This window comes from Paramisgurnus dabryanus, chromosome 1 (assembly GCF_030506205.2).
Source record: "Paramisgurnus dabryanus chromosome 1, PD_genome_1.1, whole genome shotgun sequence".
Lineage (NCBI taxonomy): Eukaryota > Metazoa > Chordata > Actinopteri > Cypriniformes > Cobitidae > Paramisgurnus > Paramisgurnus dabryanus.
This window is the reverse complement of record NC_133337.1, coordinates 22,563,623-22,577,349: the sequence shown is the minus strand read 5'-3', so window position 1 is coordinate 22,577,349 and position 13,727 is coordinate 22,563,623. Positions and strand designations below refer to the sequence as shown.

Genomic DNA, 13,727 nt, shown 5'->3' with positions numbered 1-13,727 from the left:
TTTTTAATGTGCAAAATGATGAAAATGTGTGCACAATATCCAATTTTTTATACATTAATTAACAATTTGATTAAATTAAAATCATTTTCTTATTTGATTAATTATTGAATTAATTTAACACTTTTTTAATAGCATTGTTAAAACAAATTGAAATCACTATTAGAATTTTTTTTACGCTTACTGGAAAAGGATGAGGGCACTTTAAGCCTTACTGCGCTTCTTCCCCTAACAGCGTCAGCGGCTCTAAATACATCTTTAAGGGATTTTCACCCACAGATGCCGTTCATCACTGCTGGTGTTCTTGCAGCTTTCCGAAATCCATATGATTCAGGGTTTCCCTATCCTCTTGCCTGCAGCTTCCCATCAGGCCTGGTTTTCTGACTGATAGACAGTAATATTTAAGTAATGTTTTCCCCATGGCACTCAATTGACAGAGCTGTATGTTAGTAATACAAAAATGACAGTTTTTGTCAGATCTTGTAATATGAATATTGAATCCATATTGGTTGGATGGTTTAATTTTGCACATTGTGCTCACATTTTTGACCCCACGGTCAAGGTGATCATAGTGTTTTTCATGCTTTCAAAAGATTTTCAAAGTCATTTGTTTCCATTCAACCAATATGTTTGACATCTGAGGCATATAAATACCATGAAATGTGTCTCCGGGCAAAAATGGGATCTATTTTTGCCTCATATACTGTAGCTTCACATTTTCAAAGGCTGTTGAAACCAGACACAAGGTCCTGTGATAAAAGCCTGGTCATTTGTTCAACCCAGCATGCAAGTTTTGGCTCTTACTGTATGTCACTTTTGTCTTTTCTGTTTAAGCTGAAAAAACTAAAATACATTCTACCATCTCAAGCATCTTTTTCTGCTGCAAATATGCTGAAGTTGCCTCTGTCGATACAATTGTGACAGTAGTAAAAAGACACATTTCCAGATGTATAGGGTTGTGTACTCATAAGAGATTGGTGTGAAAAGTTCACTCTGTAATATGTCAAACACCTTTGAGAACAATCTGTAAACAAGTGAATCGAGGAGGGGGTTTACTTGCTTGATGTCTAGTATGTATCCCATCCTCCACAACACCAGACATGTCTATCCAATTGATGCCTCCGGTGACTTCTGGTTCCTATTTGTGGATCTGACATATTTTCTGTGTTCTAATGTTTTGGTCTCCTAGGATTTCATCCTTAAATTGACATATTTCTTTTCACCTCATCAGAGACATTTTGAATGTGAAAATAGGACAAACATTTTTTATTATAAGAACAGAGTCTTACAAAGAAGCTTAGGTTTTTATTTATTTTTCCTCAAACCATTATTTGACTCTGAGCCCTTTTTATTATGCTCCAAATGAAAGTGAAGTGGTAGTATATCTTGTGGTGATTTATTTAAGGATATTCCTGCATTGAAAAGGCCATGTTGGTCATGATTCATTTAAAAACCTCAGTCAACCATACAGGGGGAGATATGAAATGGGCTTCCAGGGAGTGACAGGAAATATTGAGGACCCCGGTTTTTCATGTGGCACAAATCACTTTTTCTTGCCTGTTGAAATAGAGAAAAGTGCTTGTTACCAAAAAACACATGTGACCTAAATGTTACCAATCTTGTTCACCCTTAAATGATTTGCTAATGAACATTCACCTTTATTTCTTGCATTATTAAGCCAATGGCAAAGCTACACCTTGCAGTAATAGATGTCAGTATAAATTGCCAAGACCTTTTGAGTACCTCCAATATTCAGTGGATTGAGACACTGAACTCTAGAAAAAGGTTATTGCAAGGATGACACTACACAATCAACTTCCTTCTTGCACACTTTAATCCCTTTAGTATTGGTTTGTACAACTCCAAATGCCCTTTCATTGGACCCAGGGGTCAAAACACCTCTACCTGACCTACCGTTGCGAACAAGGATGTGAAATACAACGTATGTCTTGCAATTAATCACAATGTAGGAGTCACATCTTGGAGGATGGGGTAGGGTTGAGGTCCTAGGCTGATTGCCATGGCGACAAAAAAAATGGCTGGCTGATGTGTTCTGCAGATTTACAGTAGCAACTGATTTATGCAGCGAGACAGTAGTGTAGATTGATAGGCAAATTACTGCCAAGTGCAACACGCAGACGTGATGACTGGGGGCGGGGTCTCGTGAGTGTCATATGTCACGTCAGGTGTCTCCTGCTGGTGTGGGGGATGGAGGAAGAGGAGTGCAATGTAGTTTCAAAGCTGCTGATAGAGAAATTCCCAGGTTGGTGATTCGAATAGATCGCTTGGATTTTGTGTTTGATTGGAAAGCATTAGGAGGTTGAGAGTAGCATGACTGGGAGATTAGGTTCTGGGACATTATTTTTCCAGAGAATCAATGGCTCTCCAAGATTGCACCCATATCATGTTGAAGGTGCCATATGCTGGCGCCTCCAAGGCCAGCAGATGAAATGACTGGAGTACGGTTTGGTGTCCTCCAAAAGCAAATGCTGTTACTGTTCTGTAGTGATGGATTGTTCTTATGACTTGAGAGGCTACTTCGTGTCCACTTTAACCTGCTTTATCCATTATACAGTAGACATTTCATCTTCTAGTAACCATACACACAATCGTATTCTTATCATATACACTTTGTTAGTGAAGTGTTTCATATTTTATAGGACAGATTTGATCTTTAGTGCAGCTTCTCTAATCTAATCTAAGTGCTTTTTTGAATTAAGATACTTTGATAATTTGTAGTTTTTTGACATAAATATTACAGTACTTTTGCTGTACACTGCATTAAAACTTCTGTTAAACCTCAGATTGTGAACATATTGGAATGTTTGATTCTGATTGGCGACATTTGCAAATTAGTTTATCCCAGATACTAACAACACACGGTAACCCAGATGCTGCAAATCATTTTGACAGATACAGATTAACTCTTTTCCCTCCAGCGTTCACATGATTTTTACAGAAGTTTAAAACCTTCCAGAAAATGTTCTTCTTTAAATATATAAACATACAATATATTAAATAAAAGATCAGACTGCTCTCAAGCAAAAAATATCCATTTCATCCTACCTTGATTAGTTCTCTTCTTATCAACTCTCAAATATGGGTAGGTTTATTCAAAAACACCAACAAAAAGCTCAGAAATTTCAATTTTGGTGAAGGACTTTTGATAGAGTAAGAACTCTTTATATGTTTTGAGGATTGTTCTGAATGTAATCTCTTTCACGTGAGGCGTTGCTTCCGGGTTGTATAAATTGTGGAACCTGGTGGATAAAGGCGGTATTGCGGATTTCTGGAAATACTCGTCATTGGCAGGGAAGCGTTTTCTCTTAATTGAGGAGTTAACTCGTCAATGGTGGGGAAAGAGTTAATATTACACAAAAATGTAAAATAAATATGTCTTTTAATAACAAGGTGTGGAATCTCCTGCAGGGCTTAAGTCGACGGCAAAGTAGGGATTGTGTAGGAGCAGCGAGAAGGAGAAATAAGGTAAGCAAAATGGCGTTCTAATCTGCGTTATATAGAGTGTAAGCCCCGCCCTATCGCGGGTTCGAACACCATTGGTCTGTTTTTTTTACAGACGTTAACCGATAGGCATCAATCACGGAGTAAATGGGAGTTTCCCTCATAGCGTTAGCAAACTGACGCAATGCGAAGTGAACCGAATTGAAAGGGAACATATATGACATTATATTTACAAATGATTAAACCAAATAGTGTTTGTGACATCATTTTTAATAACATATATGACATTATATTTATGAATGATTAAAATAAATATTGGGTTTCTTGTCATATCTTAAAGCCGAAAATTAATGGGTTTTCCTTAAAAATTAGCCAATAAAATATTTAAAATCAATATTTAATGTTCCTTCCCTTACTTATGAGGTTACATGCTATGTAATAAGTGGGATAATGTACAGGCAGCTGGTTGTTATCATAAAATAATATTATTTTTGTTATAACAACTGGGTGCCTATACATTATCCCTTACATAACACATTACAGAGCGTTAGAGGGAAATAATTCAGACCAATTTTGCGCTCATTATTTCAGCGCAAAGACCTGCATCTTTTTTGCCATCTGCAGTACGATTTAACCAGGTGTTAAATGCGCTGATAAAGCAAAAGCACATTTTTAGAACGTTCGGTACAAATAACATTAAGTTTGCATGTTACATGGTTTGCATAATTATTTTTGCATAAATCATTTTCTAAAGCAATGCTCACAGCACGTACAGGTTTTTTGATGCCATTTTTAGTGGGTTAATTTTTTTCATGGTAATATACATCCCCCCCAGTGTGATATGCTTAGGATTCTTGAGATCACCTGCCGAGACAAACAAGAGCTAGCTAAAGAGGATTTGGGAGGAGGAGTGGAAGGAAGCAGAGAGCAAGACAGCCAAGGAAAGATTAGGAGAAAGAGAAATAGAATATATGGTGCATGGTAAAAGTCATGTCCTATTTTAAGTTTCTGCACTATTAATCAATTGTCCATTTGGGGATTTGGAGGAGATCAGCTCTTGGTCCATAGAGTAAGGTTGGTGCATCTGCTTTGCAAACAGAACTAAAATGAGATTCATTAACTAATCAGATTGAGTCGGAATCTTTATTAAGCATCACAGTTTGTGGTCTTTGTATGCTTAGCATCATTTGCTTTTTGGATTTAGTCAAAGATGCTCATTATGTGTTTGTTTATCTTGATATTACTACATCAATATTGTCAGCACATACACCCCTGTCATATGTGGATCACTCCCTCCTTCTGTCTTTCAAAACAGAGTAATGACTAGTGCAATGTATTAATTTTATGTACACAAATAATTAGACAGTGATAGACATCATGTTTAGGGTGAGTCACTTAAAGAATCACTTAAGATCAAAGCTATTACCATCTCTTGGCACATGTTCTCTTTCTACTTTATATTTTGAGCATAATTTAAATTCATATTTCAAGATAATTAGGTCACTTCAATACCTCAACACAATGCACTACAGCGTTGCTTGCTTTATTGTTAATTTTTCCCAATCTTCTGCCAAGCCGACTCAACGGCGATCTATATCAGCATGTGCAAGCAGCTTTATCCTTCCAGCAATTCCAGTCTTCACACCCATTGGTCATCCAGCAGCGGGATATTGACCGAAGCCGAACAGAAATTCTATAATTGGTGGCCTCAGTGACAAGCATTTCCGATGGTCTAGTGGTCTAGATGTATAACCCCAACACACATATTCTGTGACTCACGCAAACACAAACTACAAGGACTGTTCAATCAAACAGGTCAAGGATCAGACCTAATTCGTAGAGTGCATAAAACTAGCCAAGTGGCAAACAGTGCAAACATGCGTGCCATTGCTAAAATAGAGTGCTAATTGGATTTTCGTTTTGTATTGGGAATAGTCGTGGCAGGTGAGAGCTTTCACATGTCACGTGACATTGCCGTTTTCCTCGACCTACCCCCACATCTGAGCATCCTTTAATAACACCCCTTCGGGTAAATTGGCCAAAGTGTTTTTCATCAGGTTGGTCAAGGCTTATTCCTAATCCTGTCCATAGAGGATAAAATGAAAGGTTGACCTTCTGTAAACTCTCAACTGTTTTGGATCAATACAGTACTATGCTCACTAGGTGAGTCTCTTGCATTTCCCTACCCCCATCAACTCTTTCATGGGTTTTTAAAAGGCGCTTTGGGTCCTTTTTGACACATTAATGTCAACCGGAGGGTCATGTCAAGTTTTCCATTAACACCTTCGATGGAACGCAGATGACCCAATTGCTGTTATTTGCTGTTTGGGCAAGATGAAACCCAGGTCAAATATGAGTCTCTGTTAGATGTCTTTAATGCTTTTTCTTCAACGTGGAGCCTTCACAGAATCGTTCTTCCATGTTGCAGAAGCCTTTGATGCACAGTTATCTTATTTATATCTCTGAGACCTAAGGTAGTACACCAGGTCTCTGATGAAAGAGACTGAGTCTGTCGCTAGCACAGTGAGTCACCAAGGAAGCACAGACAGTCCCTATAGAAGCTTATTATGGAGTGTCATCATCAGGCCAGGCTTTGATAAGAAGCAGCTGCTTTAATAAAATCGCTGACTGGGATGTCTGGTCGCCATGGAGCCCTGAAGCATGCTGAAAGGCTGTGAGAAGTTATCTTAAAGGAACATTGCAGGCCACCAAGGACATTAAAACAGAAAGAAGGAGGATTATAAAAGAAGACAGAGGGGTGGAGATGGATGATGGTACGGCCATGTCTCTTGTTTGTGCACATGCTTTTTAGATCCAGGTTTGATTTTAATCAGTTGGCTTTTTTGTATAGAAAGGTCTTCTTGCCAGTTGGACATATTTTCTATGTATCTTCTCTATTTGTTGTAAACAATTATTGCCCTTGCGGAATAAGTTTAGAAGATACGTAAACATATAAGATTTTGAAACTTACAAAATTAGAATCTGTTAAATTTAATATGCTAAATTGTTTACAGTTTATTTTTAATGAACATTTAAACATTTCAGTGAACCCAAGTCCAATATCTTTTTTAATTTTAGCAGTAATTTACATCTCACAGCTCAAATGGATTAAACCTCAACATACATAGCGATGCAGTATATAGTGGGTCCTAGTTATGTTGCTTTATGCAGGGCTCCAGACTGCCACCAAATGGTGGCATTTTGCCACCAAAATTTGAGAGTTTGCCACTGAATTTTACATCCAGTCGCACATGTGCGACCAGTAAATTTGACCTTTTTTTGTGATGTGACACTGAATTTGAAACAGCACATTGTACTTTCTGCATCTATCATCAAAGTATTTATTAGTAATACAGTGGAAATGAGTGGAAATGTGAATATTTGGTACCATGTTGATTTACGGTGTGTGCCCCTAAATGTTCTGGTTGTGCCCCTAAAATTTTCAGTTGGGGGCCACTGTGCTCCTACCTGTAGTGAAAAAAGTTAGTCTGGAGCCCTGCTATGCATAATACACTGCTAGGATGTGAACCCTCGCACCAATTATGTCACGTCCCATCATCTGTCTATTCCTTTAAAAAACTGAAAATGTCATCCAAGTTTATCTATGATTAAATCTTAAGGCCTCACAGTAATTCATTGCCGAACTTACTGATCTGATAATACTTATAATTTAACGTAGTGACATTTATCAAATTAATGATGTCTTCACTCGCAGGGAATTATTATCAGCTGACAACTTTTACATAAAAAGCTTTTTAAATTCTTTATTAATTCACTTTAGTCCAACTATGAATTAAATTATAACCAGCACAGTGTGTCGTATGCCTTGATGCATTTTATGGCTGACTCTAAAGACCTGGGTTACTCTAAATTACTTGTGTGAATGTTCTGAAGGCTCAACATGGCGATGTTTTACTGAGCAGTTTTAAAGGCAAATATCCTATGTCAATATGAGGACCTCAGATGCAAAATCCATTAAACACCACCAGCACTCTCGCTTCAAATCCCCTTATTTCCAGACTCAGACCATTCAGAAATGCTGGTTTGTTGGCAGAATCTATTGGGAGTCTGATAAAAGATGCTAAAATGAGAACATGTCAGATGAACTTAGGGGGTTTTGCATCTGAGCTCTTCATATGTACATATAAAATACCCCCCCCCCCTCTCTCTTAAAGGATCATTTTAAACACTAATGCTGTGTAAACACCAATCGTGAGGTATTGCATTCCTTGCTCTAGATACCTCGCGGGATAAACTTCGTGTCATGCAAAATTTTTTTGAATATTTTCAACTTGCACGAAGACGCATTCGAGGCGCCGCCCAATTCGCTTCATTCGTATCGTCACATGCAATTGAATTTTATGTAATCTCCTCGCAAAATCATTGAATTCACGTTTGGTTTGTACACCCCATAACAAATCACATCCCTTTAATATTTTTTTTACCCTGCTATCTATACCTGACTTACAGTATCTCAACTTTGTATAGCCATTTTGCTTGTCTTCTGTGAGACTTCACTTTTTCACCATACAGATGGTATGCGATAAAATGTAGAAGACACATTGACCATCAAGGTTCACTTTTAGGGAATTGATGTTTGCTCGGAACGTGCAATTCAACAAGTAAATATAGTGAAAACATTAACAGAGTGTAAATAAACTAAATTGAAAGAAAACAATAAAATTCAAAATAATTACCCCATCTGATTCTTATTTCCATATAATTTTAAGTGCTAATTTAAATTTCTACATACCTAATGTGTTTTAAACGCAATGGCAATTTTTAAATGTGAGCAACCATGCCAATAAAGCATTCTTGCCTATGACTTTAATAAATTACAACTAAATGCAAATTTTAACAAATTTAATAACCCAGTGAGAAGAATGAGCCTGTGACTGCAGGTCCCAATCCTAATTAAATCTCATTGACTGTTGGCATTATGATGTTTAGCTTTTTCTAGGACACATCTGGTAAGTCAAATGAAGCAAACAAGCGACAAATCAAGCCAGGGAAATTCTGATTGTTTCTAGGGATGTTATAAAGTTTCCAGAAAATCAGTTCAAAGTTTGTAAGGGCAGTTGGCAAGCTAGACTCTCGTCCCCATCCAGCCCCATACATTCTTCATGCGTGCCATTTTGTCAGGGGATGTTTATTTCTGTGGATTTTCTGGATGTTGTTAGCCTGTGCCCTGTCTCCACACACTAAAGTCATTCATCACTTACCTGCTGTGTATATGGGTCTCCTAATTTATTTTTTCTAGTTTGTATATGGGTCACATTGTTTTTGTGCTCTCTGTGTTTGAGGATGCTGCTGTTTTGTACTAAATGCCCCCATAGGGACAAGGGATCAGAAACCTTGAGTGAGTCTTGTGGATGTAAGGGCTATTAGAGGGTTTCCGTCAGTTTGCCCATGCGTTTAAATTGCCAAAGTCTGCATAGTTGTGCCGAGGGACCGTACAGCTTATTTGTCTGCCGTGGCCCACTTAGCCCGGTGACGAATCGTCAGATTCCCCTTATCCCGCCCCCGCGAGAGCAAATCTTGGTAATGGCCAATCGGACGCCTCCAGGGGCATTGTTGAGCTACGAGACTGCCCCCCTCACCCCCCCCAGGCCCCCCACTGACAGGGACCCATTATTTGTCCGTTTGCCCATTATTGTCGCGGATTTGGTTCCTCCCCCAGCGGGACCCCGTGACACGCCCCCCAGGACACGCCCCCAATGACACGAACCCACTATTTGTCCATTTGCCCATTATTGGTGCGGATCGACCCCCTGACCCCTCCTGCCCACCCCCCCGACCCCCCCCACTGACACGAACCCACTATTTGTCCATTTGCCCATTATTGGTGCGGATCGACCCCCTGACCCCTCCTGACCACCCCCCCGACCCCCCCCACTGACACGAACCCACTATTTGTCCATTTGCCCATTATTTGCGCGGATCGACCCCCTGACCCCACCTGACCACCCCCCGACCCCCCCCACTGACACGAACCCACTATTTGTCCATTTGCAGACTATTTTTTTGGGAAACGGTCCGAACCCCAAACGGACGTCACGGGCCCGGCTTACGTCCCCTCTAGTGCCCTGTGGCGCAAAGTTTGACGCGAAAATGTCGTCCCTGTCCGTTTTTGCTCAATTTGGACCCTAGCTCCACCAAACCACCCCTACCCCCTCCTCCTCCACCGGCCGTTAGCTTGCCAGTCGTCCGTTTCGAGATCCGGCCCGTCTCGGGGTCCTGGGGACGTAGTGACACGAACCAGGTACGAAAAATAACATTGCTTTAATGGAGACGTGTCAGTGCCGTCACGCGGCCCCGTAAGGGCGCGCGGCTTCGAAACGCACGTGGTAGCGCAGCGCGGACGGCCCCGCCGAGGAATCCGCCGGCCCACCCGCCGCGAACCTTTCGTGACCCTACTTGCCAACCCTAACCCTAGGCGTTTTGCGATCGCACCGGGAGGCACAGCGAGGGCGCTGTGGGCACGGCGTACGCCGAATGCGCGCGGGCTTCGGAGACGTCGTGCGCGGGCCCTCTACTGGACCGCACGCCGAATTTCGGGCACCTAGTCCTTTTCCCGGCCTCGCGGGAGCACTGACAGTTTCCCGCTAAATTAGCGGGTTCGCGGACGGTGTCCGATCGGGTCGAAATTCGGCACCCGCGCGCTTGGGGGCCCCGCCGTACGGGCCCCCGAAGCGCAGACCTCTGGGACCTTCGGAAAAAAAGTTAGCGAAACGGAGCTCGAATGGCAAGCAACATGGTGTGGTGGTCTAGGCCATCAAGAGGATCATGATGAGTGATTTTGAGAACATTTGGACAACCTTGTCTTATTTTGGAGCTACGTTATCCAGATTCGGATATGTTGATCGGGGGCCCCCCAGAGGTCATATGACACCGCGCGGGGTCACGAAGGGCGCGTCCGCAAACCCATTACGGAAAATAACATTGGTTTAATGGAAAAGTGTCGCGACCCCCGCGCGGTCCCCGAACGTCGCGCGGCCCCGATGCGCCCGTCGTAACATCCCACAGGGGGCCCGGCTGTGGACTCCAGTGGACGCGGCAGAGAGCCTATCGCGAGCCGAGTTACGAACCCTAAATCTGGGATTTCGCGCCGCTCCTGTGCGCACGCGGTGCGGCGTTGGCGCGTGGGTTTCGGATATGTCGGGCCAGAGCCGTCCGGCAGACCGCGTGCCGAATTTGGAGAGCTTACGACTTTTCCTGTCCTCGCGGGAGACCCGACAGTTTCCCGCGTTTCGGTACGCGGGTTCGTGTCGGCTTCCGATCGGGCCGAAACTCGGCACGCGCGCACTCTGGGGTCCCAAACGACGGAACCCGGAAGCGCAGACTCGAGCGACGTTCGGAAGAAGAGCTATAGGGCCGTATCTCGCGCGGGGGTCGCACTTTGCGGTGGGTTTACGCGGTCGCGAAGACTCCGATTCGACCGGGGCGCGCGCGGGTCTTCTAGTCCGGACGTCCTCTCCGCGGAACACCGAGCGTCGCGGCCGAGACCCCTTCGCGACTCGACCTGCCTGCCCTAGTTTTAAGGTTTTCGGCAGGGCGTAGCGCGCGCGCCTTACGCCGTCGGCGCGCGGGTTCCGGATATGTCGCGTTAGAGCTCTCCGGCAGCCCGCGCACCGATTTCTGCGACCTTTCGACTTTTCCCAGCTTAGCGGGAGACCTGACAGTTTCCCGCTACCGGCCGTGGGTTCGTGCCGGAGTCCGATCGGGTCAAAAATCGGCACGCTCTATGTCGGAGTTCTCCCGAGACGGACCCCCGAAGCGCGGGCCGCTGCGGCGTTCCAGAAAAAATAGATTCCAAAAAAGCAACGAAAACTTGAGGCCTGAGGCCTATGGGAATTATAATGGGGGAATTTGATGTTTTCGGACGGCGGCCAAATTTTTTCTTTCGCGCCACGACGCCCGTCTTCGGATATGTTGTAGAGGGGCACTCTGTGAGCCAGGGCCCCGAATTTGGGGCACCTAGGCCCTTCCGGGGCCCTTCGGTGAGGCTGCGAAAATCCTCATTTTTTCATGTTTTTTGTATGGGACGCGAAAATTTGTCACCAGGGAACAAGTTTTCTAGGCGTTTCAGACGACGCTGATTCACCTGGTAAAATTTCTGTGAGAAGGATTTTTGAGTTTGGACTTGTGTGTTTTTTTGTGTGAGAAAGGGTGAAAAAAAGCTCAATTTGAGGCTTCATTGCTCAGCCCAGGAAGGTCTTAGGGACTCCAATGAGGGTTCGTTGGAAAGGCCCGGACACGACCTTTACAAAGAGCCCAGAGTCGAGGGTGTGGCCCATTCAGGGGCGGAGCTAGAGGCATTTAAAAATCAGAAAAGTGTGAAAAAGCTCAAGTTTAGGGCTCTGTTTCTCGGCCCAGGAAGGTCGCAGAGACTCGAGTGAGGGTTCGTTGGAAAGGCCCGGACCGGGCCTTTCCAACGAGCCCAAGGTTGAGGGTGTGGCTTATTCATGGGCGGAGCTAGGGGCTTTTGAATTTAAAAGCTCGTTTTTTATATCTCCGGCAGGGAAGGTCCTAGAGACTCGAGGGTGGGCGCGTTTTGAAGGACTCGGAGAGACCTTTCGAACGACACCAGCCTCGAGTCTCTACGACGTTCCCTCGCCGAGATATGGTTTTCCACTTTTGAAAATTTATGAAAAAGGCTTGTTTTCAGGGCTAGTTTGCTCGGCCCAGGAAGGTCCTAGGGACTCGATTGAGGGTGCTTTGGAAAGGCCCGGACTAGGCCTTTCCAAAGAGCCCAGGGTCGAGGGTGTGGCCCGTTCAGGGGCGGAGCTAGGGGCGTTTAAATATCAGAAAAATGTGAAAAATCTCAAGTTTAGGGCTCTGTTTCTCGGCCCAGGAAGGTCGTAGTGACTCGAGTGAGGGTTCGTTGGAAAGGCCCGGACGAGGCCTTTACAACGAACCCGAGATCTAGGGCGTGGCTCCTTCAAGGGCGGAGCTATGCGCTTTTGAAAAGGCGTTTTGAAAACGATGGTTTTTCGGAAAGGGGCGGGGTCATAGAGACTTGGGGTTGGGGGCGTGTCTGAGGGGGCGGCGAGACCTTTCCAACGACACCACCCCCGAGTCTCTACGACGTTCTTTGGCCGAGATAGATTTTTTATGTTTTTTTAAAAATATTCAAAAAATGCTTTTTGGCAGTTTGGCCTCAACCGTTTTTGGATTTGAAAATGTGTGAAAAATGCTAAAGTTTAGGGCTCGTTTTCTCGGCCTAGGAAGGTCGGAGAGACTCGGGGCGGGTGTCGTTGGAAAGCCCTCCTCCAGACCTTTCCAACAAGTCCTAGTTTAAGGGTGTAGTCCTTTCGGGGGCGGAGCTATTGGCATTTGAATATAAAAGCCATTTTTGTATATCTCCGGAACGGAAGGTCCTAGAAACTTGGGGCTGGGGGCGCTGTGAAGGGGGCGGCGTGACCTTTCCAACGACACCACCCCCAAGTCTCTACGACGTTCCTGTGCCGAGATATTGCTTAACATTTTTTGAAAATGTGTGAAAATGGCTTATATTCAGGACTCATTTTCTCGGCCTAGGAAGGTCGTAGAGACTTGGGGTTGGGGTCATCGGAAAGCCTGGGAATAGACCTTTCCAACGACGTCGAGGTCGAGGGGGTGGTCCTTTCGAGGGCGGGGCTACAGGCGCGTGAATATGCATTTTTATAAAATGTTATCTCCGGAAGGGGAGGAGTCATAGAGATTTGGGGGTGGGGGCATTGTGAAGGGGTCGGCGAGACCTTTCCAACGACACCACCCCCGAGTCTCTACGACATTCCTTTCACCTTTGGATCCGAGATAGTGTTTTTTCATTTTTTCTTAAATTGTTGTGATGGACTCCTTTAAATGTTTGGCCTCAACCGTTTTGGCGGGGAGAAGAGCCCAAAGTTTGGGGCTCATTTTCTCGGCCTAGGAAGGTCGGAGAGACTCGACCTTGGGTTCGTTGGAAAGCCCTGGGCCGGGTCTTTCCAACGAGTCCGAGGTCGAGGGCGTAACCCTTTCGGGGGCGGAGCTAGGGGCATTTGAATTTGAGGACAAAACTCGTTATATCTCGGGAACGCAAGGTCCTAGGGACTCGAGGCTTGGGGCGTTGCGATCGGGGTCCCGAGACCTTTCCAACGACACCGGCCCCAAGTCTCGCCGACGTTCCTCCTGCCATTTGGAAGCCTAAAATGAAATAGATTCAAAACTGAAGCTCTTGAATTTCTGGTCTAAAATAATAGATTCAAAATTGAAGCTCTTCAATCTCTGATCTAAAATGAAGAGAC

General features: G+C 44.2%; 1 protein-coding gene across 1 annotated transcript in view; it reads left to right on the top strand.

Annotated features, from left to right (window-relative positions):
- Positions 1–11,858, top strand: part of LOC141282303 (uncharacterized) — a 36,470-nt gene extending 24,612 nt beyond the window's left edge. Inside the window, exons 8-11 of the mRNA XM_073815020.1 lie at positions 3,427–3,483; positions 4,295–4,440; positions 9,610–9,721; positions 11,628–11,858. Coding sequence (XP_073671121.1) covers positions 3,427–3,483; positions 4,295–4,440; positions 9,610–9,721; positions 11,628–11,858 — 546 coding nt within the window. The remainder of the gene's footprint in view (positions 1–3,426; positions 3,484–4,294; positions 4,441–9,609; positions 9,722–11,627) is intronic.
- Positions 11,859–13,727: the final 1,869 nt, after the last annotated feature.